This window comes from Mytilus californianus, unplaced genomic scaffold, assembly GCF_021869535.1.
Source record: "Mytilus californianus isolate M0D057914Y unplaced genomic scaffold, xbMytCali1.0.p SCAF_2, whole genome shotgun sequence".
Lineage (NCBI taxonomy): Eukaryota > Metazoa > Mollusca > Bivalvia > Mytilida > Mytilidae > Mytilus > Mytilus californianus.
Genome location: NW_026262668.1, coordinates 108,633,609 through 108,658,907, shown reverse-complemented (window position 1 = coordinate 108,658,907; position 25,299 = coordinate 108,633,609). Strand labels below are relative to the sequence as shown.

General features: G+C 32.6%; 1 protein-coding gene across 2 annotated transcripts in view; it reads right to left on the bottom strand.

Moving 5' to 3' along the window:
- Positions 1–2,646: 2,646 nt before the first annotated feature.
- Positions 2,647–25,299, bottom strand: part of LOC127730722 (uncharacterized) — a 43,810-nt gene continuing 21,157 nt past the window's right edge. For both annotated transcript variants that reach the window (XM_052239239.1, XM_052239238.1), the window contains 4 exons: positions 24,347–24,488; positions 16,032–17,050; positions 9,093–9,378; positions 2,647–8,609 (listed from right to left, as the gene is read on the bottom strand). In XM_052239239.1, the coding sequence (XP_052095199.1) occupies positions 8,196–8,609; positions 9,093–9,378; positions 16,032–17,050; positions 24,347–24,488 (1,861 nt within the window). In that variant the 3' untranslated portion in view covers positions 2,647–8,195. The remainder of the gene's footprint in view (positions 8,610–9,092; positions 9,379–16,031; positions 17,051–24,346; positions 24,489–25,299) is intronic.

Below are 25,299 nucleotides of genomic sequence, written 5' to 3'. Positions count from 1 at the left end.
CCAAGATGGCCGACAGCAGGGGACTTAGTTTAACAGAGGACCTTATGGGGAATACATACAAATGTTTTCTTTTAATTAACCACTGAATGGAATGGAACCAAACATGGCATGAATGTTCCTTATGAGGTGCTGACCAAGTGTTGTTACTTTGCAGCCCATCCATCATCCAAGATGGCTGCCAGGGGGGGGGACTTAGTTTAACATAGGACCCTATCGGAAATACATACAAAAGTCTTCTTTTAGAGTACCACTGAATGGAATGAAACCAAACATGGCATGAATGTTCCTTATGAGGTGCTGACCAAGTGTTGCTACTTTGTTGCCAATTTACTGTTCAAGATGGCCACCAGGATATTTTATTAAATAACGGGACCAATATTAATCCAAATTTGGCCTCAATCATTATTTGGGTATCTGTTATGATTTTTATCTATCTTTACATGATTTGTAAAACCAAAGTAGAGTCAGGTGAGCGACACAGGCTCTTGAGAGCCTCTAGTTTTTTAAAATTAATCTCCAAACCTCTAAATAGTTAAATTCGGCAATCCTTCAATAATTATATTAAATCAGATGATAAATGAATAGGACACTTCAGTTAAGGATATCTAATTGTGTTGTCACAGTGATGTCAAAAACTCCTCGAAATTGACACATATTATCTGAACTTACTGATTTACACAAAAGGTTTGGTAAAATAAATTATGAGCCAAGGCTGTACATCAAAAGATATTTTACCAACATTGGAATCTTTGTAAGATACATCCTGTAGCAAAATATCTCAATTTTGTGTAAAGCCCATGCTCATAGTTATGTATTATTGCAAGATCCCAATGAGTTGGTTAAGGCTGATTCTACAGATTTGCGTGAATTGCACGAATTTGAAGCCATAATAAGACACATTTCAAACATATTAATTATGATATCTGCCAGACTGATTGATGTCTTGTGAACTTCTTAATGATGTCATTTGATAGTTTTATAGTACTTTTTGATTTCCAAATTCAAGAGGCAAAAAAAGGAACGTATCATACTTTCACCTTCAGACACCAATATGGAGAATATCCTGCAAAGGTTGGCATAATCAAACTAGAAGACTGCTTTCTTCTGGTATTTTGAAATGGATTTAAAACCATACTAAATATTGTTTTTATACACATATGCACTTTCAGAGTACTTCATTCTGTTGATACCTATGTTTTGGCATTGCACAAGGTCATGTTTTTCTCCGACAATTAATGACGTCTTTACACTAAATCCATTGGATGTTGGATGTGTACTGATAGATATTTTAGTCCAAGATACATGATTTTTTTTATTAGTTATTGGCTTTGAACTAGCTGTCAGTAACTGCGAGTACTCACAGATCTATATTTTGTGTTTTTTGTTGTTGTTATGGATGTATATATACCCTGCCATGTGCTTTTGTTAGATGTTTCTCTGCTTTGTATCGATCTGATTAGTTAACCCCTTTGGCCGCATGTGTCATATCTTCGTCAATTAACTCGATAATATTTAAAAATTTCAGATTCGAATATTATTGTCATTAATTACTTATTGCATTAAAACAACAATTACCGCGTTAAAAGAAGGTTTAACTAGTTAAAATAAGGTAATTTTTTATTATTAATATATCATTTTAAAAGTAGTTTCAACGTGTTAAAAATAAATTTATCGCCTTAAAGATAAATTTAACGTGTTAAAAGCAACGTTAACGCGCTAAAAGCAAGTAACAAGTTAAAAGCAACTTTAACACGTTAAAAGCAATGTTAATGTGTTAAAAACAACTAACATGCGTTAAAAGCAACCCTTATGCGCTAAAAGTAGAGTCAACGGGATCAAATGTAGATTGAATGCCGTAGTAGTTAAAAATGACTTATAGGTTTATCTAGTTAAGCAAAGTTTTAACGCGTTAAGTGATGTTTTAACTCATTAAAATAATGTAAAGTAATAGTGTTGAATTAAACGCGTTAAATGTGATTTATAATTACATATGTGGCAAGTGCGACAGGTATTTTATTGCGATAAATGTCTTTTTTCACTTATGAGTTAGATCTCAAACTTAATCAATGCAAAGTTTAATGCGTTAAATATATTGATTTCTTAACAAGTTAAAACTGTATCTTCACGTTAAATGTTAACGTGTTACTTTATTGGGTTTTTGTCATGAACGGCCTTTTATACCACTGTCCCAGGTTAGGGGAAGGTTGAGGGCTCACAAACAAGTTTAACCATGCTACATTCTTTAAGTGCTTGTCCCAATTCAGGAATAGTTCAATGGTTGTCATTGGTTCATATCTGTCATATTTGTTTTTTCGTAAATTGTTTTGTTATAAATTAGGCTACTAGTTTTCTCAATTGAATTGTTTCATATTTTCTAAAGGGGGGGGGGGGGGGCAGCATTTATAGCCGACTATATGGTATGTGTTTTTCTCATTGTTGAAGGCCATATGGTTGCCTATAATTGCTTACATCCACTTCATATGAACTTTGGTGGATAGTTGTCTCATTGGCAATCATACCACATCTCTTTATTTTTAAATTGATCAGAAAACAGCATTTGGTGCAGACAAGGTTTCCAGAAAAAGCAACACATACCATTATCTAGATCCCCAACACTCATCACAGGCCAGACATAAACAGAATAAACTATTTTCTAATATTTTATTTAAGTCAGTCATACATACAAGAGTGCACACGCTGAAATGTCTCGCCTTCTTTATTAATCATTGATATTATGTTGATAGTCCTAAATATAAAGCTTTATAACAACTGTCACATAAACTTAACATTAACCAAAAAACTAAACATTCACCAATGAACCATGAAAATGAGGTCAAGGTCAGATGAACCATGCCAGGCAGACATGTACAGCTAACAATTCTTCCATACAACAAATATAGTTGACCTATTGCTTATAGTTTAAGAAAAACAAACCATAACACAAAAACTTAACACTGAGCAATGAACCGTGAAAATGAGGTCAAGGTCAAATTAAACCTGTGCGACAGACATATAGATCATAAAATATTTCCATATACCAAATATAGTTGACCTATTGCATATAGTATTAGAAAAAAAGACCAAAACTCAAAAAATTAACTTTGACCACTGAACCATGAAAATGAGGTCAAGGTCAGATGAAACCTGCCAGCTAGACATGTACACCTTACAATCATTCCATACACCAAATATAGTAGACCTATTGCATACAGTATAAGAAAAACAGACCAAAACACAAAAACTTAACTATAACCACTGAACCATGAAAATGAGGTCAAGGTCAGATGACACCTGCCAGTTGGACATGTACACCTTACAGTCCTTCCATACACCGAATATACTAGACCTATTGCTTATACTATCTGAAATATGGACCACCAACACTTAACCTTGTTCACTGACCCATGAAATGAGGTCTAGGTCAAGTGAAAACTTTCCAACGGGCATGAGGACCTTGTATGGTACGCACATACCAAATATAGTTATCCTATTACTTATAATAAGAGAGAATTTAACGTTACAAAAAATCTTAACTTTTTTTTCAAGTAGTCACTGAACCATGAAAATGAGGTCAAGGACATTGGACATGTGACTGACGGAAACTTCGTAATATGAGGCATCTATATACAAAGTATGAAGCATCCAGGTCTTCCACCTTCTAAAATATAAAGCTTTTAAAAAGTTAGCTAACGCCGCCGCCGGATCACTATCCCTATGTCGAGCTTTCTGCGACAAAAGTCGCAGGCTCGACAAAAAATTAAAAATAGTATCAAACAGATGTATAACATGTGTAAATATTTAAACAATATGCGTAGATAATTTAATAATATATTAGATAATTAATTATAAAATATGCTTCAATACATGTAGTAAGTATCTTAATATACATAATGTCAGAAGTCTATTAATTACTAGTAACAGATTTTTGGTAATGTAGAGAATACAGAAGTGTACATTTGTAACTGAAACTGAAAGTACTCTAGCACCTTTCTTAAACAAAAGTTGAAAAATGGTTTGATTCAATGTAGTCTGAGATTAATGATTTTCCAAAATATTGGAAGGAGTTATTATACAAAGCAGAAAGAAAAAAAAAAATTTCAATAGTTCAATATAGCCTTCCTTGCTGGTTGTTCAAGTTTATTTTCTCTCTTTGAGCTTTGAAAGAAAACATTGCAAATTCAGGATTATTTGCAATGATTTTATTATTCTCCGAAGCTTTTACGTGTTAGTAAATTCAATACAAAGTTCAATACGCAAACATTAAATCTGATAAAACATTTGTAAAATATGCAGTGCCTCAAAGTTTAATTTTAAGTCCTCTATAAAATGTTTTAATTCAAATGATGTCTGATTCTTATGAATATAGAAGACTTTTCAAAAGAAAAATTGTATGAAAGCTTAGTTTGGACATTTTTATAGCAATTCAAAATTACTACCCATCACCTTTAGCATGACAATAACAATAAAATTTCTATACAAATTGTTAGACTGATTTTTCATAATTACATTGAAGTGGAATTAAAGTCTTATAGGATTGTAAGTATGCTTTATTTTATCACCTTGCACTTTCATGACTTGACTGTGGTTTTCCACAGCAGTTTGTTCAAATTTCTGACCAGTTGAACAGTTTGGTTTTATAAAACAAATTGCAATTTGGTCAGAATTTTGAATAAGTTGCAATAGGTGAAGAGCAACACTTACAGTCAAGTCACAGTAATAGCCATTAAAGTTTGTATTACATTAAAAAGGTCTGCTAGCAAAAGCATATTCTGTGAACCTGTACAATAAAAGAAGTATGTTTTGTGTCCAAAATAGTAGTTTTAAAGTATATCAATATCTTTTCAAATTTGTCATCTAAAGAGAAAATAAATGTATAATATTTTTAAATTTTATAATTATTTGTATTCATGTTTTATTTCCATCATCTGAATATCAAATATATGTTTTGTAGTGGCAAAAAATATGAAATCAACTTATTTTACCATTAATTGATAATCTTACCATGAAATTGTAGAGATATAATATACTTAACATAAAAAGAAATATGTTCATACAAATCATAGAAAGATGTATCATGCCACAGTTTGTTTGTTTTGAGTAAGGTCTGTGAACTATGTTATTTTAATCAAAATGTGATTGAAAACTGCTTTTTTCTTAAAAGTTCTGATGGTTTGAAAATGGTTGACCAGAATAATGAAGGCATCATACTGGGTAGTCAAGTTCAACATAATCATAAACAATCAACAAAAAACATGGTCTTGAAATGTGTGTGTGTGCATGGTTTACAATTTAATTAACAAAATATAATATAAAATGTAACTTCCTTCTAAAATTTATTTCAAAATATAATATATAAAAAGTAACTTCCCCTTAAGAAAAATCAGTTTACACTTTTGTTTTAAGAATCATCTTAGATTGAAGATCAGTACCTAAAAATAAAAAAAATTTTGGTTGGCATATCTAATAAACAAGAGTGCACACACTGAAATATCTTGCCTGCCTTACTAATCATGATTGAATTTCATACCAAACATCGAATATAGTGAGACTATAACCGGTACTTATAGTATCTGAGAAACAGACCTAATTACGAAAATTGAACATTGAACCATAAAAATGAGGTTACAGTCAGATGAACTCTGCTAGACAAAATGAACACTGTGCAATCATTCAATACACTGAATACAGTTGACCTATTGCTTATAATATCTAGGAAACAGAAATAACCATGAAAACTTAACATTGACTAATGAACCATGAAAATGATGTCAATGTCGAAAGAACTCTACCACACAGACATGTTCACCTTACAATTATTCCATACACCAATTATAGTTGACCTATTGCTTATAGTGTCTGATTAACATAAACTATGAACACTCAACTTTGACCAATGAATCATGAAAATGAGATAAAGGTCAGATTAAATATGCCAGATCTGCCATGTTTACCTTACAATTATTCCATTCACCAAATATAATGGCCATATTGCTTATAGTATCTCATAAATAGACCAAGGAGGTTATATGAGAAGGAGAGAGGACGAAAGACGCTAATTACACATGAAATGTTACCGCCTTTTTTATAAGTGGATGCTAATTAGTTAAGATCGATTCGGTAGCAGAGGGAGACTTTGTCCTAATTACACATCCGAGTAAGAACGGAAACACCCGGAGTGTTATAAACTGACCGTGATTTTACAAAATAAGGCTGAGATCATGTATACTAACAAGATATGAAGGTTTGGCAAGGATCCTAGACTATCAAAAAATACACACCAGATGTTTTCTGTTGACGTATTTCAGTCATCATTTGATCATGGTCGACGATGTATTTACACAAAATGTATAAGCGATGCCTAAGTGTTGGAGCTCGAAAAAGAATTTGACCCAGAAAGATTCTGCCTCTGCAGGACGAACGACTCAGTAGACCTGAGTTGCTTTTACCGTTCTATCTACAGCCCAATGCAATGAGAAACAAACTTTTCGCTGGCTCTCGATAAATTTCTCTTCGTTTCAATTACAAATATTCGCTCCAGTCGCAGCCGGTCACCATAAGGAAAGCGCCTCACATATTCCTCTATTTTCTATGATATTACCTACTAGTTATCATGGGCAGCATCATACAGGTGAAGCGAAAATCTTTGTTTGAAGCAAGGTGGGGTTCAATAGAAATTGCATTCTTAAATTTCTTTCTTTACACCCTCATAACTTTGTCATTTCTTAGCCGATTTTCACCGTAGTTAGACGATATACTTTCGAATTTCGCGTCAACTGATATTGCACAATAAAACACATTAAAACTTATTAGTAACAATAAGTACACCTGTATTTTGATGACCCACTCACCGATTACAATCACGTGACATTAGCGATCCTCCTAATCACACGGACTGTTTGCGGTAACAGCCTGGTACATCAGAGGACCATATCAAGTGGGTGATAAACATGTCGGTTTCTTTATATTTTTATCATTTTCCTCTGATCGAATTGCTATCCTGAGGATGCTAATTTTATCTCAAGCAGAGTGTTCACTCTCCTTCTCATATAACCTCCTTGAATAGACCAAACTGGAAACACTTAATGTTGTCCAATGAAACATTAAAAGGTCAAGGTCAGATGAAACCGGCCAGACAGACATGTACACCTTACAATCATTCCTTTAACCAAATACAGCTGATCTATTGCTTTTAGTATCTGTGAAACAGACCAAACACCAAAAGCTTATCATTGACCAATGAACCATAAAAATGAGATCAAGGTCAAATAAAACCTGACAGTCTGACCTAACAATCATTTCACACTTCAAATATAGCTGACCTATTGCTTATAATATCTGAGATACAAACTTCAACCATGAAAACTTAACCTAGACCACTGATCCATGAAATTAGTTCTAGGTCAGATAAACCCTGTATGACAGACATATAGACCTTGCAAAGATCCTGAATACAAAATAAAGTTATTCTATTACTCATTATAAGTGAGTATTTTACAGGACTAAAAAAACAATAAATTTTTTTCAAGTAGTTGCTGAACCATGAAAATGAGGTCAAGGACAATAGACATATGACAGACGGAAACTTTGTAACATAAGGCATCTGCATACAAGGTCAGTCTGCACCAAAATCTTTTCCAATTACTAGTCTGAAGACCAATATTCCGACATTTTTCTTATGTGTCTAAACAAACTTTTGCAAATACTTACTAGCCCGAATAAAATTTTACTAGTCTGGGGCATCTAGTGGCTAACTGTGCAGACTGTTAGGTATGAAGTATCCAGGTCTTCTACCTTCTGAAATGTAAAGCTTTATACAAATAGTTTATGCAATCGCTGCTGTGGCTGAATTGTAATTCCTATGTCTTGCATTCTGTGACAAAATACAGACGGGGCCAAAAAAAAACTATGAAATATTTCAATGACTTTGTACTGTCCCATCTAAACAGGTCAAAGTCAGATGAATGTGATGCCTGTCAGATAGACATGTTTACCTAACAATTACTCTATACCAACTTCAGACCATGAGGTATATGTTTACAAGATATAAATTATCAAGCTATTCTACCTTTCGAAATTTAAAGGTTTATACAAATAGTTTATGCTGTGGCTGCTGGTGGAATAGGATCCCTATGTCTATAAGTTCAAGGACATTCTTTGCAGGCAAGACAAAACCAAATATTACACATAGAACTAAATCAAGATTTCATCTCTGAAAGTTTACTAAGTACTTCTGTCGCTAATGGACGATTAACAATACTGAGATCCCAACATTTCTTCATCAGAAATTGCAATTTGTTATGAGGTCTATATTTAGTCTCCAACTCTGGTCTAGTACCATTGATTACATATTTACTCAATTCATTTAAATTTTTAGCTATAAACTGATATCCATCTGACTCTACACCAACTGGGTGCGTATAACCTGGACGTGCATACCACATTTCCCATAAAATTATCCCTAAACTAAATATGTCAGCTTCTATCCCATACATTTTTCCCTGAAGGACCTCAGGTGCCATTGTAGTTGGTGTCCCAGTGACTGTTCCCAAGATGTCCTCTGCCTCTTTAGCTAAACCAATATCTGCAATCTTTGCTTCACCATCTTTCACCTGGGAAAAAAAAAACAGTCACTTTGAAATTTCAGTTTTAGGATGTTGATGTGAATAATGGAATATACACTCCCATCAAACACAATCAGTAAAACAACTCATCAACCAAACAGATAACTTGCGTTTCCAAAAATATTCTACATTTTTTGAAAGATGGTTTTAGCTGACATGTCATAGAAGTTCCATGCAATTTTGCAGTTTTATTTAATTTGACAGTTGCCGTTTTTATACAATTTGTATTTTCATTTGAATTGTTTCACATTTTATCATGTCTAGATCTTTTAAAGCTGGCTTCTAGGTGTGGGTTAAACTCATTGTTGAAGCCATAGTGTGACTTATGATTGTTTTTATTTGGACTCTATTAGATAGTTGTCTCATTGGCAATCATACCACATCTCCTTATTTTTATATTGAAACATATATAGCATATAAAGTAAATGTTTTAGATTTACCAAGATACCAAATAAAAGATTTGAACCTTACCAAAATATTAGCTAGCTTGAGATCTCTATGGACAAATCCCATGTAATGGACATGAATTAATCCGTTACATACACCACACATCATCTTTAGATAAAACTCCCATGATGCTTTACACAATGACACGTCCTTGAACTTGAAGCATGGTGGTGGATCTCTTTTCCTGTATACAATGTTTTCTAAGCTGCCATCACAGTATTCCATATAAATCTGAAGAAACTTTTTACTTTGACTCCCAAGTCTGTATGACACACCAAATAATTCAACTATGTTTGGATGATTAAGTTTTCTGTGAATTACAAGATGAAATTTCTCATCAATTCATTAACCCATAATATTTAAAGGACACAATAATATGGTTTAGACACTTGTTTATATCTTGATATGAATTAAAAGATAAGGGGGGGTATACATGTACATTAATGAGACAGCAACCCAACTATATAAAAACAATGGACAACAAACATTCTCAAAAACAGACAGGTGTTTAACAAAATGTCAATCTCTAAATCAGTATGGGTTTATAAAAGTTTTGAATAAAAGAGAAGGTATGGTAAGGGCTAAATTCGGCCTAAAATTTGAAGTTCATCTGATGAAACATTTTTGACATTTTTCAAACACTTAAGTGTCTACTTCAGTCGATTCAATTAGTTCATGTTAAAAATTTGAACTAATTTGGTCATTTAAGACTCTCAAACTCGGTCTACTACTTTTATAGAGACTATCAAAGATCTGCCATCAACACCAGTTCCTTACTTGACATATTGTAATTTAATAGTCTTAAAAATGGACTAAAGAATAGTGGAAGACATGAAAAACATGATGAAACATTACCTAGTATATTTAATAAATCGTTTAATGATAAAGAAATTACATCATAATCACCTCCAAAATAAAAATCACCATACTCATAAAAAAGCTGTCACATCAAAATCATTCAAATATGGTTCTAGCATGCAATAATAAGTTAAATTCAACAAAATATTCCCATAACACCTGTAAAATTCATCAAATCAAAATGTTTATACAGTATGGCCAACAACTCATGATGACTAGCAATCCTAGTGATTATAAAAGCTGTTGGACAAAAGGTCTGCAACTGTCAATCCACTACAGTATGTTAAACATGCTCAATATTCTTGCAAAAATTTAAAAAATCAAAATAGAGGTATTGCATGGTTCACTTAATATGATAAAATCAGTCATACCCAGAATAAAAGTTTGGGAAAACAGTCTCAAAGAAGAAGTCTTCACAAATTGCCATGCTACATTATAGGTAAAAATGGTCAAATTCCCAAAACTTTTGAAATTAAATGCTCTGCATGGCGCAGGTTGATACAACAGCAGAGGTCAAACACTGACAGTTGGGGCAAGTATGGACACAACATTCAAGCTTGATACAGCTCTGAATTTGGATTGTGATTAAATATTTGATACAGCATAGGTTTCTGGCACAGAAAGAATGTGGTCTAAGAACTTAAAAATGTTGAAATTGAACATTTACCTATTACGGTCCAATATCAATAAATTTATATACATGCTTAGATTCAGCATATCAAAAAAACCAAAGAATTCAATTTTTGATGAAATCAAACAAAGTTTAATTTTGGACTCTTTGGACCTTCATGAATGTCATGTGGACCAATTTGATAAAGGTGGCCTAAATCCAATATCAAAATACACGGTTAGATTCAGCATATCAATTAACCCCATATGTTCAATTTTTGTTAAAATCAAACAAAGTTTGATTTTGGACCACAATTTTGACCAACTTAAAAACTGGGCCCAAAACAAAAAATCTAGATACGTGTTTAGATTCAGCATATCAAAGAACCCCAAAGAATTCAATTTTTCTTAAAATCAAACTTAGTTCAATTTTGGACCTTTTGGACCTAAAGTTGACCAATTTGAAAACCAGGCCCCCCCCCAAAAAAATCAAATACAGTTAGATTCAGCATATCAAAGAACCCCAAGAATTTATTTTTTGTTGAAATCAAACAAAGTTTAATTTTGGACCCTTTGGACCTTAGTGCCAAGTTGCATTATTTGTAGATCTTGTCTTGTTGATCTTTTTTGCCTATTTAATGGTAAAATTTTGACATCTAAGGACAGTAACTCCTATAAGAATTATTCTGACAATTTTAATGTAAGTAGACAGTAGGTAGATCTAAAAATTCTCAACATTTTTTCCATGTCAGATTTTCTCTTTCTATAGCAGTTTCAAGAAAATAGACATAACTTGAATTTTATCCCTATATTCTATTTTTTTGCCATGTTGGCCATGTTATTTGGCAGGTGGGGTCATCAGATACATTTTTTTTAAACTGGACACCCAAATGATGACTATGGCCAAGTTTGGTTAAATCTGGCTCATTATTTTTAGATGAGAAGATTTTTGTAAAAGTTAGTAGATGATGGATGGAGAAAAACTCACACTGAGCTGAAAAGGTTTCAACAAAATGATGATATACAATGTAGTATGGTTAACTACACATCATGAATACTGGCAATTTCACTCTGCATGAAAGCTTTCAGACATATGATCTCAGAGGAAAAGTCTTCTCAAGTTCTCATTATGCTACAATATGCCAAAAATGTCAAAGTCCCTTAACTACATCAAATTATTATGAAGACTAAACATGAATTTAAGCTTTCAGGTAAACAGGTGTTAGATAAATGGTGTTCACATATTTTAACATTTTTATCCCTCTGCAATGGCAAGGAACATTGAAAACTGTTGGACAAAAGGACTGAGACTGTCATGATGCAACAATAAGACAAAATGGTCAATATCATATATCTCCCTAGAAAATCAAAATGGCAGTACATTATGATCAACAACACATGACAAGCATTGAAAAGGTACTCTTGTGGAGAGTTGTCTCGTTGGCAATTATACCACATCTTCTTATTTTTATATACAAAATGCTGTAAATAGGCAATAAATAGTCAAAGTCCCATAACTCCTGCAAAAATTGTCACATCAAAATGATGGTATTGATTTTTTTGCAGTCTTAGACATATACATTTGAGTGCAGTATAAATTTCCATTTTTTGGCATGTCATTATTTTTCATCAGTGATTATCTTTTTCAGTCTTGCTTCCAATGGCTTAACAGATTTCTTTTAATATATCTTCATGCATCTGATTAAAACAGATCATTAGATTTGTGTGTTGCTCCTGTAAGATCTAAAAACATTCCAAAGTGAGCTTTTAGCATCCAATCAAATCTTATAAAATATAAACTAGAGGCTCTAAAGAGCCTGTGTCGCTCACCTTGGTCTATGTGCATATTAAGCAAAGGACACAGATGGATTCATGACAAAATTGTGTTTTGGTGATGGTGATGTGTTTGTAGATCTTACTTTACTGAACATTCTTGCTGCTTACAATTATCTCTATCTATAATGAACTTGGCCCAGTAGTTACAGTGGAAGATATTTTGTAAAAATTTACAAAAATTTACCAAATTTATGAAAATTGTAAAAAATTGACTATAAAGGGCAATAACTCCTTAAGGGGTCAATTGACCATTTTGGTCATGTTGATTGATTTGTAGATCTTACTTTGCTGAACATTATTGCTGTTTACAGTTTATCTCTATCTATAATAATATTCAAGATAATAACCAAAAACGGCAAAATTTCCTTAAAATAACAAATTCAGGGGCAGCAACCCATCAACGGGTCGTCTGATTCATCTGAAAATTTCAGGGCTGATAGATCTTGACCTGATTAACAATTTTACCCCCGTCAGATTTGCTCTAAATGCTTTGGTTTCAGAGATATAAGCCAAAATCTACATTTTACCCCTATGTTCTATTTTTAGCCATGGCAGCCATCTTGGTAGGTTGGCGGGGTCATCGGACACATTTTTTAAACTAGATACTTGAATGATGATTGTGTTTAAGTTTGGGTGCATTTGGCCCAGTAGTTTCAGAGGAGAAGATTTTTGTAAAAGTTTACGGACGACGGACGCCAAGTGATGAGAAAAGCTCACTTGACCTTTCAGGTCAGGTGAGCTAAAAATTGTTGTTGGATAAATTGTGAAATATTTCTGAATAAACTTCTGACATTAGTCCAATTTTATGCATCAACCTAGTTATAAACATTTCTCAACTCAGCACAGCAGTAAAGTGTCATTGTTTTATTCATATTTCATGCAATTTAAACTGCATATAAGTCAATAAAATATCAATATAACAGGGCTGGAAATTTTTTAAATGATAGAATAATATCAATATTTTAATTTCCATCTGGTCGTAAAAACTTTCTTCGGTCACAAATTTTTGTAATTTTGCTTGTTTATGGGGTACCCCTCAAATAATGGTTTTGGCAGTCACCTTAAAATTAAAAAAAAATAAATGTTTTATTCAGTTTCAGGCTCTGTTTGTAAATACTTTCGATGCACATATCATCAAGGGTCATCAAAATGCTGAAGACATGAACAAAATACCATTCCTGAATAAAATTTGATAACTTAAAGTTGGCAGGTTTTTATCTTGAAATTTAACACATTTTTCTTTGAAAACAAGAAGACGTATGATTCAAAAATAGTATTTCATATTTGAGTGGAAAGAATATACTATTGAGATACTGTATGTAAATTTCAATGGACAAAATTTGAAAAGTTTTGTTAAAAATCAAGAAATAAAAACATACCTTTTTTTAACTTCAGAAATTTCATATCTTTCAATCATCTTTATTATTCAAAGTAATTATTTATCAAGTTCAATTATTAGGACTTAAATTTGATAGTTTCGATGTGATTTTGTAAATAATCTGGTTTTTTAAGTGTGTTTTGATCACATAATGTTGTTCTTTTTGTGTAAATAAGTTATATATTTGTTGCTTAAATTTTGACATTTTAGAATAGTTAACCGAATCCTTTGGATAAGAATTTTTTCTGGATAATGGCTACTTTTTCCTCATGTTTGAATTTATGATATATTTGAGGTTTGACCTTTGATCTCAATTTCACAAAAATGTGACCACTCTGATATTCAATATAGTTGTGTGTTCTTCCAGTACGTTAAAGTTTTAAGCTAGAGGCTCTAAAGAGCCTGTGTCGCACATCTGCATCTCCAACAATGGCCATTTTTTTAGTAAAAATCAGCATTAAAGGAGAACAACTCAGAGTTAACTGAAAATTTCAGTAATGGGTGCAATCAAGTTTTTTTCTATATCTTAATATTTTGAGGGACCATGCATAAGTGACCCTTAGTGGTGGTATTGTTAATAAAGATACTTGTATAAAACTAGATATCACTGGAATCAGAATTATCTCTAGTTTATAATGAAATAAAAAAAAAGTGTCATTTTAACATATTAAAAAAGTTTTACTCAGAGAAAATGAAAAAAAAGCCCAATCTCAGCATGGAAAAATCTTAAATCAGGTCATGTGCATACCCATGTAGGCATGATACAGGCACATTTCAGATGATCAAAAGTATATGAATTTCAAAGATTTTTACCTGGTCTTTCAAAAAATTCTCGCTTCAGGGTATGTTCACCTGCTCCAGAAAGAGCTACAGTAGCTACAAATAAGTTTTCAATTTTCACTACTAAAAAAGCAAGAAGTTTACAGTGTTGTCTCCCCTTAAAACAAGTATATTTAATCTGAATTTTTAAATTATTGTGATCTTCAACCTGTTTAATTTGAAAGTTAACTAACTATTTTTTATCATCAGATACAAAAAACATATTCTTTTTCACCAATTATGTAAATAAAAGGGATTTCCCTCCATGTCTATTTTTAGTCGAGGAATAACCACTAGTATTTTATACGAAATTGTTTACAGCACCCAGTACTGACATATTTGTAGATCTTATCTTGCTGATAATTCTTCCTTTTCAAAGTTTCTATTTACCTATTATAGTTTTCAAGATAAATATGCAAAAAATGCAAAATAATTGTAAAAAACTATCATTAAAGGGCAATAACTCCAAAACAAGTCTACTGAAGATTTAGGTCATTTTGACACATTTGTAGATCTTCGTCTTGCTGATCAATTGTGCTATTTTTAGTTTCTATCTATCAATAACAATTTTTAATATAATAGGCAATAATGGGGAAAATCGTCATTAAAGGGCAATAACTTCAATAAGGTATCGACTAACGATTTTGGTCATGTCGATTTATTTGCAGACCTTGTCTTGTTGATCATTTTTGCTTGTATTGTTTCTATCTATCTATTATAGTTTTTAAGATATCAGGCAAAAATGCCAAAAATTGGTAAACATTATCATTATAGGCCAATAACTTTAATAAGAAATGTCTGACGATTTTGCATGTTTGACTTATTTGTAGATCTTGTCTTGCTGATCATTTTTGCTTTTTAAAGTTTCTGTCTCATCTATTATAATTTTCGAGATAATAGCAAAAAAAGTTTAAAAAATTCATCATTTAAGGACAACAACTCCTATTAGAAGTGGTCTGACTTTTTCGATGCAATAGACAAAAGGTAGAGCTCAACATTCTGAACATTTTTGACCCGTCAGAATTTCTCTATTTATAGCGGTTTTCAAAATAATAGGCAAAACTTGCATCTTACCCTTATGTTGTATTTTTAGCAATGTCAACCATCTTGGTTGGCAGGCCGGGTCATGGGACACATTTTTTAAACTAGATACCCTAATGATGATTGTGGCCAAGTTTGGTTAAAGTTAGCCTAGTAGTTTCAGAGGAGAAGATTTTTGTAAAAGTTAACGACAACGGCCAGGTGAACTAAAAATGAAATCTGGTTGCAGTACTAAAAGGCCAGCGTGTCACTTAAAATGAATGGTTGATTAGAAATTTGCATGGGCATCTTAACATGACCCCATAGGATAAATTACTGATCTTACATGAGTGACAAACAAATCTAACAGAGCAAAGTAAAAATCTGATCTTCATCAGTTTGACATTTAGACATATTTCTCATATTTTCTCTATAATATTCACCTTAGATTTTGCACTTCACTTAATTGTACATAGGAATCTGTCCTCTCCAAAGGTTTTCTCAGTGTCTTCACAGCAGCTTTAACCCACTGATCCTTGATAAGAACTTCAGTTGCATGTACATCTGAAAATTGTCCTTTACCAATTTCTTCTCTGGTATCTCTTATATTTTTCTTTGGTAATTTATAACCTGAGAAATAATCCATGTTAATCAGAAGTAATTTCCCAAGAATGCTCTTGCAGGAAAACTCTAATGGTTGGAATTGTTTTCGGATTTCACATGATGTTCGGAGTTCATTTTTGATATGACAAATAAACTGTTCATCTGCTTTTATCTGTTGTGGTATAACATTCTCACAGACAAAATCTACTTTCATTTTAAAATCTTTAAGATAAGTCTCTTCCATTAATTTAAAAATAGCCTCCTTATTGTACTGCTCTAAAACTTCTGAGCACCAGTCCATCATATATTTTAATTTATTACAGTTATAATCATTTATTTTCTTTGACTGCTGAACTAAATCCTTGACCCCAGCAGCTACACCAAAAGGAAGTGCTATCAAGCCTGCTCCAACGACAAGAGGAAGCCAAAGAGGGGAGGTAACTGCAAGAACAATTTTCTCATGCTTGGTAAACAGTGGATCATTACTATGATTAGGTGTATTGCTGTAATCATGAAGTCCTTCATCCAGAGGCATACTTATGTCAAGTAAGGTCCTGTTAATCTCTTCACATTGTGCATCAATTAGTTTACACTCTGCTTTAAATAAATTAGACAATTCTTGAGTGATGTCATTGACATTCTCTCTAATACACCAGGCTCTGGTCTCGGTATTTATTCTTTCTATTATCAGCTTCTTTGCTTGGTATTCAATTACTTCAAAATCTGCACCTTTTGGTAATTCTGCTGTCGACCATAAGAACATATTTTTATAAGTTTCCTTACACTTTAGATGCTGATATAACTTGGTGGAAATCTGGTCACAGCGAAATTCAGCCTCTTCTTTTACTCTTTCCTTCACCTTAAAGAAAACATACTAATAATAGTCTAAAAGTAAAAATGTCATCTCTTAATTTCTCATTCTAATATTACACCATTTCTGCAGACAAAAGTGCACTCATTGAAATGTCTCGCCTTCTTTACTGGCCATTGATTTAATGTCGATAGTCCTAAGTATAAAGTTTTACAACAAGTATCACATAAACTTAAAGTGATCCAAGAAAATTATGGCAAGGTCAGATAAACCAAATCAGAAATACATGTACCCCTTTCAATCATTCCATACACCAAATATAGATGACCTATTGCTTATAGTATCTTAGAAACAAACTTAACCAGGAAAACTTAACATTGACCAATGAACCATGAAGATGAGGTCAAGGTTATATGATACCTGCCAGACAGACATATACACCTTACAATTATTCCATACACCAAAAATAGTTGACCTATTACTTATAGTTTAATAAAACAGACCAAAACTCAATAAAATGCTCCGCAGGGCGCAGCTTGATACGACCGCAGAGGTCGAACCCTGAACAGTTGGGGCAAGTATGGACACAACATTCAAGCTTGATACAGCTTTGCATTTGGATTGTGATTAAATATTTGACACAGCATAGGTTTCTGACACAGAATGAATGTGGTCTAAGAACTTAAAAATTTTAAATTGGACATTCACCTATTATGGTCCAATATCCAAAATCTAAATACATGGTTAGATTCAGCATATCAAAGAACCCCAAGAATTCAATTTTTGATGAAATCAAACAAAGTTTAATTTTGGACCCTTTCGACCTCAATGTGGACAAAGTTGATAACGGGGCCCAAAAATCAAAAATCTAAATACATGGTTAGATTCAGCATATCAAAGAACCCCAAGAATTCAATTTTTGATGAAATCAAACAAAGTTTAATTTTGGACCCTTTCGACCTCAATGTGGACAAAGTTGATAACGGGGCCCAAAAATCAAAAATCTAAATACATGGTTAGATTCAGCATATCAAAGAACCCAATATATTCAATTTTTGTTGAAATCAAACAAAGTTTAATTTTGGACCCCGATTTAGACCAACTTGAAAACTGGGCCCATAATCAAAAATCTAAATACATGTTTAGATTCAGCATATCAAAGAACCATAAGAATTCAATTTTTGTTAAAATCAAACTAAGTTTAATTTTGGACCCTTTGGACCTTAATGTAGACCAATTTGAAAACGGAACCAAAAATTAAGAATCTAAATACACGGTTAGATTCGGCATATCAAAGAACCCCAATAATTCAATTTTTGATGAAATTAAACAAAGTTTAATTTTGGACCCTTTGGACCTCAATGTGGACCAATTTAAAAATGGGGCCCAAAATCCAAAAACTAAATACACGGTTAGATTCAGCATATTAAAGAACCCCAAGGATTCAAGAATAAAACCCCATTGAAATTGGTCAAGAAATAAGCAATTTATACGAAGTATCTTCTTTTGCACAATACTGTGCAATTAAATATTTCTTGCTATTGCGCAATACTGTACAATTGACAATTTCTTGCTATTGCGCAATATTGTGCTATTGGATATTTCTTGCTTTTGCGCAACACTGTGCAATTGAAGATTTCTTGCTATTGCGCAATACTGTGCAATTGAAGATTTCTTGCTATTGTGCAATACTGTGCAATTGAAAATTTCTTGCTATTGCACAATACTTATTATATAATAATTTACACATCCTGTTTGGTGTGCATCTCCTACCATATCATTATTATTTGCTTTTAAATATAAATCAGAAATAACCAACTTAATATGGAAAATTTTAAATGAAAAAAAAAAAATGAAAAAAAGAAAAAAAAGGAGAAAAAAAAAATCCCCCCCCCCCCCAATTTTTTGAACCCCCTTATGATTCATCACACCCAAACTCAATCCCAGCCTTCCCTTTGTGGTATGGTACCTTGCAGTACAATTTTAGAGAGATCCATACACTTGAACACAAGTTATTGTCTGGAAACTAGAAAAATGTGTTTCTTGGCCCCTTTTTGGCCCCAAATTCCTAAATGTTTATGGCAATTACCCCCAAACTCAAACCCAGCTTTCCCTTTGTGATATGGAACCTTGTAGTACAATTTCAGAAAGATCCATACACTTGAACACAAGTTATTGTCTGGAAACTAGAAAAATGCTTATTTTTGTCCCCTTTTTGGCCCCCAATTCCTAAACGTTTCGGCAATTACCCCCAAATTCAATTCCAGCTTTCCCTTTGTGATATGGAACCTTGTAGAACAATTTCAGAAAGATCCATACATTTACACACAAGTTATTGTCATGAAACTAGAAAAATGCTTGTTTTTTGCCCCTTTTTTGGCCCCTAATTCCTAAAATTTTGAGGCAATTACCCCCAAAATCAATCTCAGCATTCCTTTTGTGATATGGAACCTTGTGGTACAATGTCAGAGAGAGAGAGATCCATACACTAACACACAAGTTATGTCTGGAGGTTACAAAAATGCTTATTTTTGGCCCCTTTTACCTTTACTGTTGGTACCATAACCCCCAAAATCAATCCCAACCTTCCTTTAGTGGTATTGTACCTTGTGGTAAAATTTCATAGAGATCCATTCACTTAAACTAAAGTTAGAGTGCGAAAACCAATGTGTCTTCGGACGACGCCAGACGACGACGACGACGACGCCAACGTCATACCAATATACGACCACAAAAATTTTTTTGCGGTCGTATAAAAACTGAACATTGAGCAATGAACTGTGAAAATGAGGTCAAGGTAAAATAAAACCTACCAGATTGACATGTACATCATAAAATATTTACATACACCAAATATAGTTGACCTATTTCATATGATTTTAGGAAAACAGACCAAAACACAAAAAATTAACTTTAACCATTGAACCATGAAAATGAGGTCAAGGTCAGATGACACCTGTCAGTTGGACATGTACACCTTACAATCATTCCATACAAGTATCGTAGACCTATTGCTTATAGTATCTGAGATATGGATTTGACCACAAAACTTAACCTTGTTCACTGATCCATAAAATGAGGTTGAGGTCAAGTGAAAATTGTCTGACAGGCATGAGAATCTTGCAAAGTACACACATACTAAATATAGTTATCCTATTACTCATAATAAGAGAGAAATTAACTTTACATAAAATCTTAACTTTTTTTTTCAAGTAGTCACTGAACCATGAAAATGAGGTCGAGGACAATGGACATATGACAAATGGAAGCTTCACAACATAAGGCATCTATATATAAAGTATGAAGCATCCAGGTCTTCTACCTTCTGAAATATTAAGCTTTTAAGTAGTTAGTTAACACCACTGTAGCCCCCACAGTTGCTGCTGCCGGATCACTATCCCTTTGTCTAGCATAATTTCGGCGACAGAAGTCGCAGGCTTGACAAAAAGTCAAGTAAATATTATCATATTTCCCAAATAGTCAGAGAGTAAATGTGGAAAGATTTGAGCCTTTCTTGAAAAACTTGTATTCCTTTTTTAGGATGATGACAGTGAGGTAAGCCACAGAATTTAATATATTTTTTTGGCCATCATATATTTTTACTCATGTCACTAGTAAAAGCAAATAACAAAAGTGCTCTAAAAAATTTTGAATCATGTAATGTGGCATTAAAACAAATTCACAACCAAGGAAACATACTACCACTTGCACAAACTTCTTCCTGGATTTCTAAGGAGAAGGTACATTTTTGGGGCATATTTATCCCTATTAATTCAAAAATCAAAAAAATTATAAATCAAAAAGCTTGACAGCTGTAAGGGGAATAAATAGCTTCGCTGAGCGCAGCTGGATACGACACAGATGTCCAACCCTGAAAAGTTAGGGCCAAAATGGACACAATATTCACGCTTGATACAGGTCAGAACTTTACCCCGTTTTTTTGCATTTGTGCAATACACTATGCTGTTGAATATTAACCCCCCCAAAAAAAATATTTGAAGAAATTTTCTTTTAATTTCTGAAATCTGAAATGAGAAAAATTGTCCCCCTCCAATTTTTTTCACCTCCCCCTTTCCCTTATTCAAACAAAAACAGTTGTGTATAAGTTTTATAACATTTGGTTGAGACAAACTAAATTTAGAGAACGGAAACGAAACATTCAGCAATTTTTATGTTTATAAAGGAACATAACTCAAGAATGGTAAAAGGGTCGCCACCAAATTTTGTACTTAATCTGTATTATGTAGTAATAAGCATTGTGTATAAGTTTCATAACATTTGGTTGAGGCAAACTAAAGTTAAAAAACGGAAACAAACTAATTATCAGTAGGAAGTAAAATTGAATATTGCATTGTATAAAGCATTGGTTGTAGTTGATTCAACTACCATTATGCACAAAGAAAGATAACTCCAATTTTCAAAGAAGACTTTAAAATATTTTTCGAAATGAAGGGTAAAAATTGCTTTAATTTATCAGTGGAAGGCAAAATTAAACATTGCATTGTATAAAGCATTGATTGTAGTTGATTCAACTATAATCATGGACAAAGGGAGATAACTCCAATTTTAAAAATGACTTGATATTTAGAAAAAAAAGAAGAAAAATTTAACAATTTTTCCATTTGTAAAGGGCATAACTCTAGAACAGTAAAAGTGATGGCACCAAAATTCAAACTTGATCTGTATATTGTGGTAATAAGCATTGTGTATAAGTTTCATAACATTTGGTTGAGGCAAACTTAAGTTAGAGAACGGAAACGAAAAATTTAGCAATTTTTCCATTTGTAAAGGAGCATAACTCTAGAACGGTAAAAGTGACGCCACCAAAATTCAAACTTGATCTGTATTTAGTGGTAATAAGCATTGTGTATAAGTTTCATAACATTTGGTTGAGGCAAACTAAAGTTAGAGAACGGAAACCAACTTTGGGAAGTACAGACGGAAAGACAGACGGACGGACGGACAGACGGACAGACAGACAGACAAGGGTAAAACTTAATGCCCCATCCGCTACGGCGGGGACATAAAAAATAATTCTTTCCCTCAAGCTATGGTCAGTATCTCAGACAATCATCATTTCTTAATAAATAATTTACAAGTAGTGTAAGGGAGGTAATCAAACATTGTTATTTAAATTGATTTGGATTACCTCCCTTACACTGCTTTTAAATTGTCTCAATTGTCCTTTAACCAGAAAAACCCTTGTTTTTCCCCTTTTTTTGCCCCTTATTTCCTAAATGGTTTGAGCCATAACCCCCCAAAGTCAATCCTAACCATCCCTTTGTAGTATGGAAACTTGTGGTATAATTTCAGAGAGATTCATACACTTTAACACAAGTTATTGTCTGGAAACTACAAAATTGCTTATTTGGGCCCCTTTTTTGGCCCATTAATTCCTAAACAGTTGGGACCATAACCCCCAAAATCAATCCCAACCTTCCTTTAGTGGTTATAAACCTTGTGTTAAAATTTTATTGGTTTCTATTTACTTATACTTAAGTTATTATCCGGAAACCATCTGTCTTTGGATGACGCTGACGACGAAGACAACGACAACGTAATACCAATATACAAACCAACAAATTTTTTATTTTTGCGGTCGTATAAAAAAGGTACATTAACTGGGTAACTGAGAAATATTGTACACTGAAGACGACCACACCAACCCAAACTTCTTTAAACTAAATAGACCATTGGCAATCATACAACATCTTCTTATTTTTACATTGACCATTGTTTCTTTTGATATAAATTTTCTCCTCCAAAAATAACTTGATTCAAACATATTTTCACCATAACAGGACAATTTACAATTAAAAACCCATAAACTCGAAAATAATAAGTGAATATAGTTAAAATGTATTCTGACCTTAAGACTACATTGTAAAAGTTTGGTGAAGATTGAATTAAGTAAATCACTCAATAAGGCAAAATAAGATTTAATGATATTTGGAAAATTGGTAGTTTTGCAGATTAAAAGTCCAATTTAGTTGAAAATTATCAAAATTTATACCGACCCAAAGACCACAATTCTTAATAAAAAATTTGATATAATACAAATTGTTAAGTCTCTGAGAAATCTTTTCAAAAGACACAAGCTGCTATTTTTCTAAATGGATGCAATTGGGTTACTGTGATGTTAGACCCTCAAACCTATGTTAACAATGCGGCAAAGTTTTGAGTAAAGTAAATGTGTGACATATGAAAAATTGCATACAGCATACAATGAATAAATACATATTTGAAAGAATATTGAATCCACACAATTCTTAAGACACAAGCAAATTCTAAAATTGTATACAGACTGTCCAAACACTATTTTTAATAATTTAGTTCAGCTTGAAGTAAATCAATCAAGACATATCTGAGGTAGCGTGTGTCAAGTTAGGTCCACAGTTGTTCTACCCCCTGGCCCATCAACATTTTTTTAAATGTCTATGGTACAATTGAAATAAAACAATCTTGTATCATTCTAATCTCTTAGTTACATAGACATAGAATATTTTTGAATTAATTGCATTTGGTAAAATCTGAGTGCACTTTATAACCTGCTATAATTGTTCTCATTGTATTTTTTCCTTCAAAACAACAAAACTTAATATGTTCATTATTTCAATGCATTAAGTACTGTCATTTTATGGTTGTTTAAACTATGAAAATCAAAGTACAGGGAATTAACATTTAATTTTGCAAAATCAGAGATAGTGTTGAGGTGGAAGACATCCATTTTGACTGATTTTACACAGTAGCACAGTCATGTCCTATTCTAAGTTGACCATATCTTTAATTCATTATCCTGTGCTTTGAGACTGCTATACACTTTGAACATAAAAGAACCCATACAATTATTTGTTAAGGCCTTATGTGTATTTTTACAATGCAAAGTTTCCTGACCTTCACAGCAACTTTCATTTTTATTGGTCGTTTGCAAAGTGCTGACAGAACCCATTATTTGATGACTTGTTAAATTTTCATCATCCTGAAAATGCATGTAATATTGAACCTGGATGAAAGAAAACATCTATAAGTTACTACTACCAGTTTTAATGTGATATGAAAATATTCATGAGCCAGTCATTGAAATTGTGAGATCATCTGAGTAAATAGTATGTCAGTACTTTGATTTCAGTTATTGATGCCTGTCCCATATTTGGAGATATCAGAAAGTCCTTTTTGTTCTTCAGGAATCAATGAAACAGAACTCAACCATATCAACACCCATAACAACTATTTATCGAAACAGACTGTGTTGTTACTTTGAATAATGAATAATGAATAATTATGTAGTATTTTGTTTTGTATTTGTAAACTCTGTAAATTCAACTTAACACAAATTTTTGTTACCTCTTTGATATTGTAACTCAATTTTTTTATTCGTTCCTCAATGTTCACTTTCAGTTTTTTCTTTTCATCTTCAGTTTTCCTAGATAATTTAATTCTTCCTACAATTCTTTTTAATGCCTTTTCTAAAAACTGTTTCTGCCATCTATAAGGAAGAAAGAGTATAATTTATACATGTACTCATTCTTTGAATAAAAATTCAACAAATCATTTGACATTCAAAACTGGAATTTTTCGTACAAATTTTAACAACAGAATAAAATGATAAGATGAAGAGATGGAAGCATTTAGTCTTTACAAAATATCTACTATCCCTGCACCTTATTTTGATTTGGATGAATGACTTTAATTCCAGACAATGGAAGACCTTTGTTATAGATAACAAATGAAATTATGAACTATACCTAAATGATTCTTATCAAAAGTGGTGATCTGGACAAGATTTCTATGTGCAGACCTTTAACACCTGTGACCTTGACTTTAGATATTCATTTGTACTCATGAAAACCCTTAAGAATGATTAAAGAGTTGTGGCCTAGTATATGTATGAAGGCTTCATCATCAACATCCTTTTTGCAAAAGAGATAGTAATCACTGGAATTTTAAGTTAATTAAAACACAAGTTCTCTCCTTTTGATTTCAATATTGGATTGAACTGTTTGCATGAAGAAATAAATAATTGTCACTAGTATTAGGAAATGATTAGATGATATGTCATTCAAAACTGTATGCACCTTATCATCTTATTGTATTTCATCTACTTGTCTTATATCCAAAGCCTATGTAAAGAGATCAAAAAGCTCTGGAGCAGACATGTTTACTTGCTAAACAATTTGACTTTGAGTTCAAAGGTGAAGGTTATATATTGGTGATGGTGGTATATGACAATAATAATCAAAAGATAACAACTTGCAAATCATAGAAGTCAATATTTAAGGTATTCTGTCAGCCATACT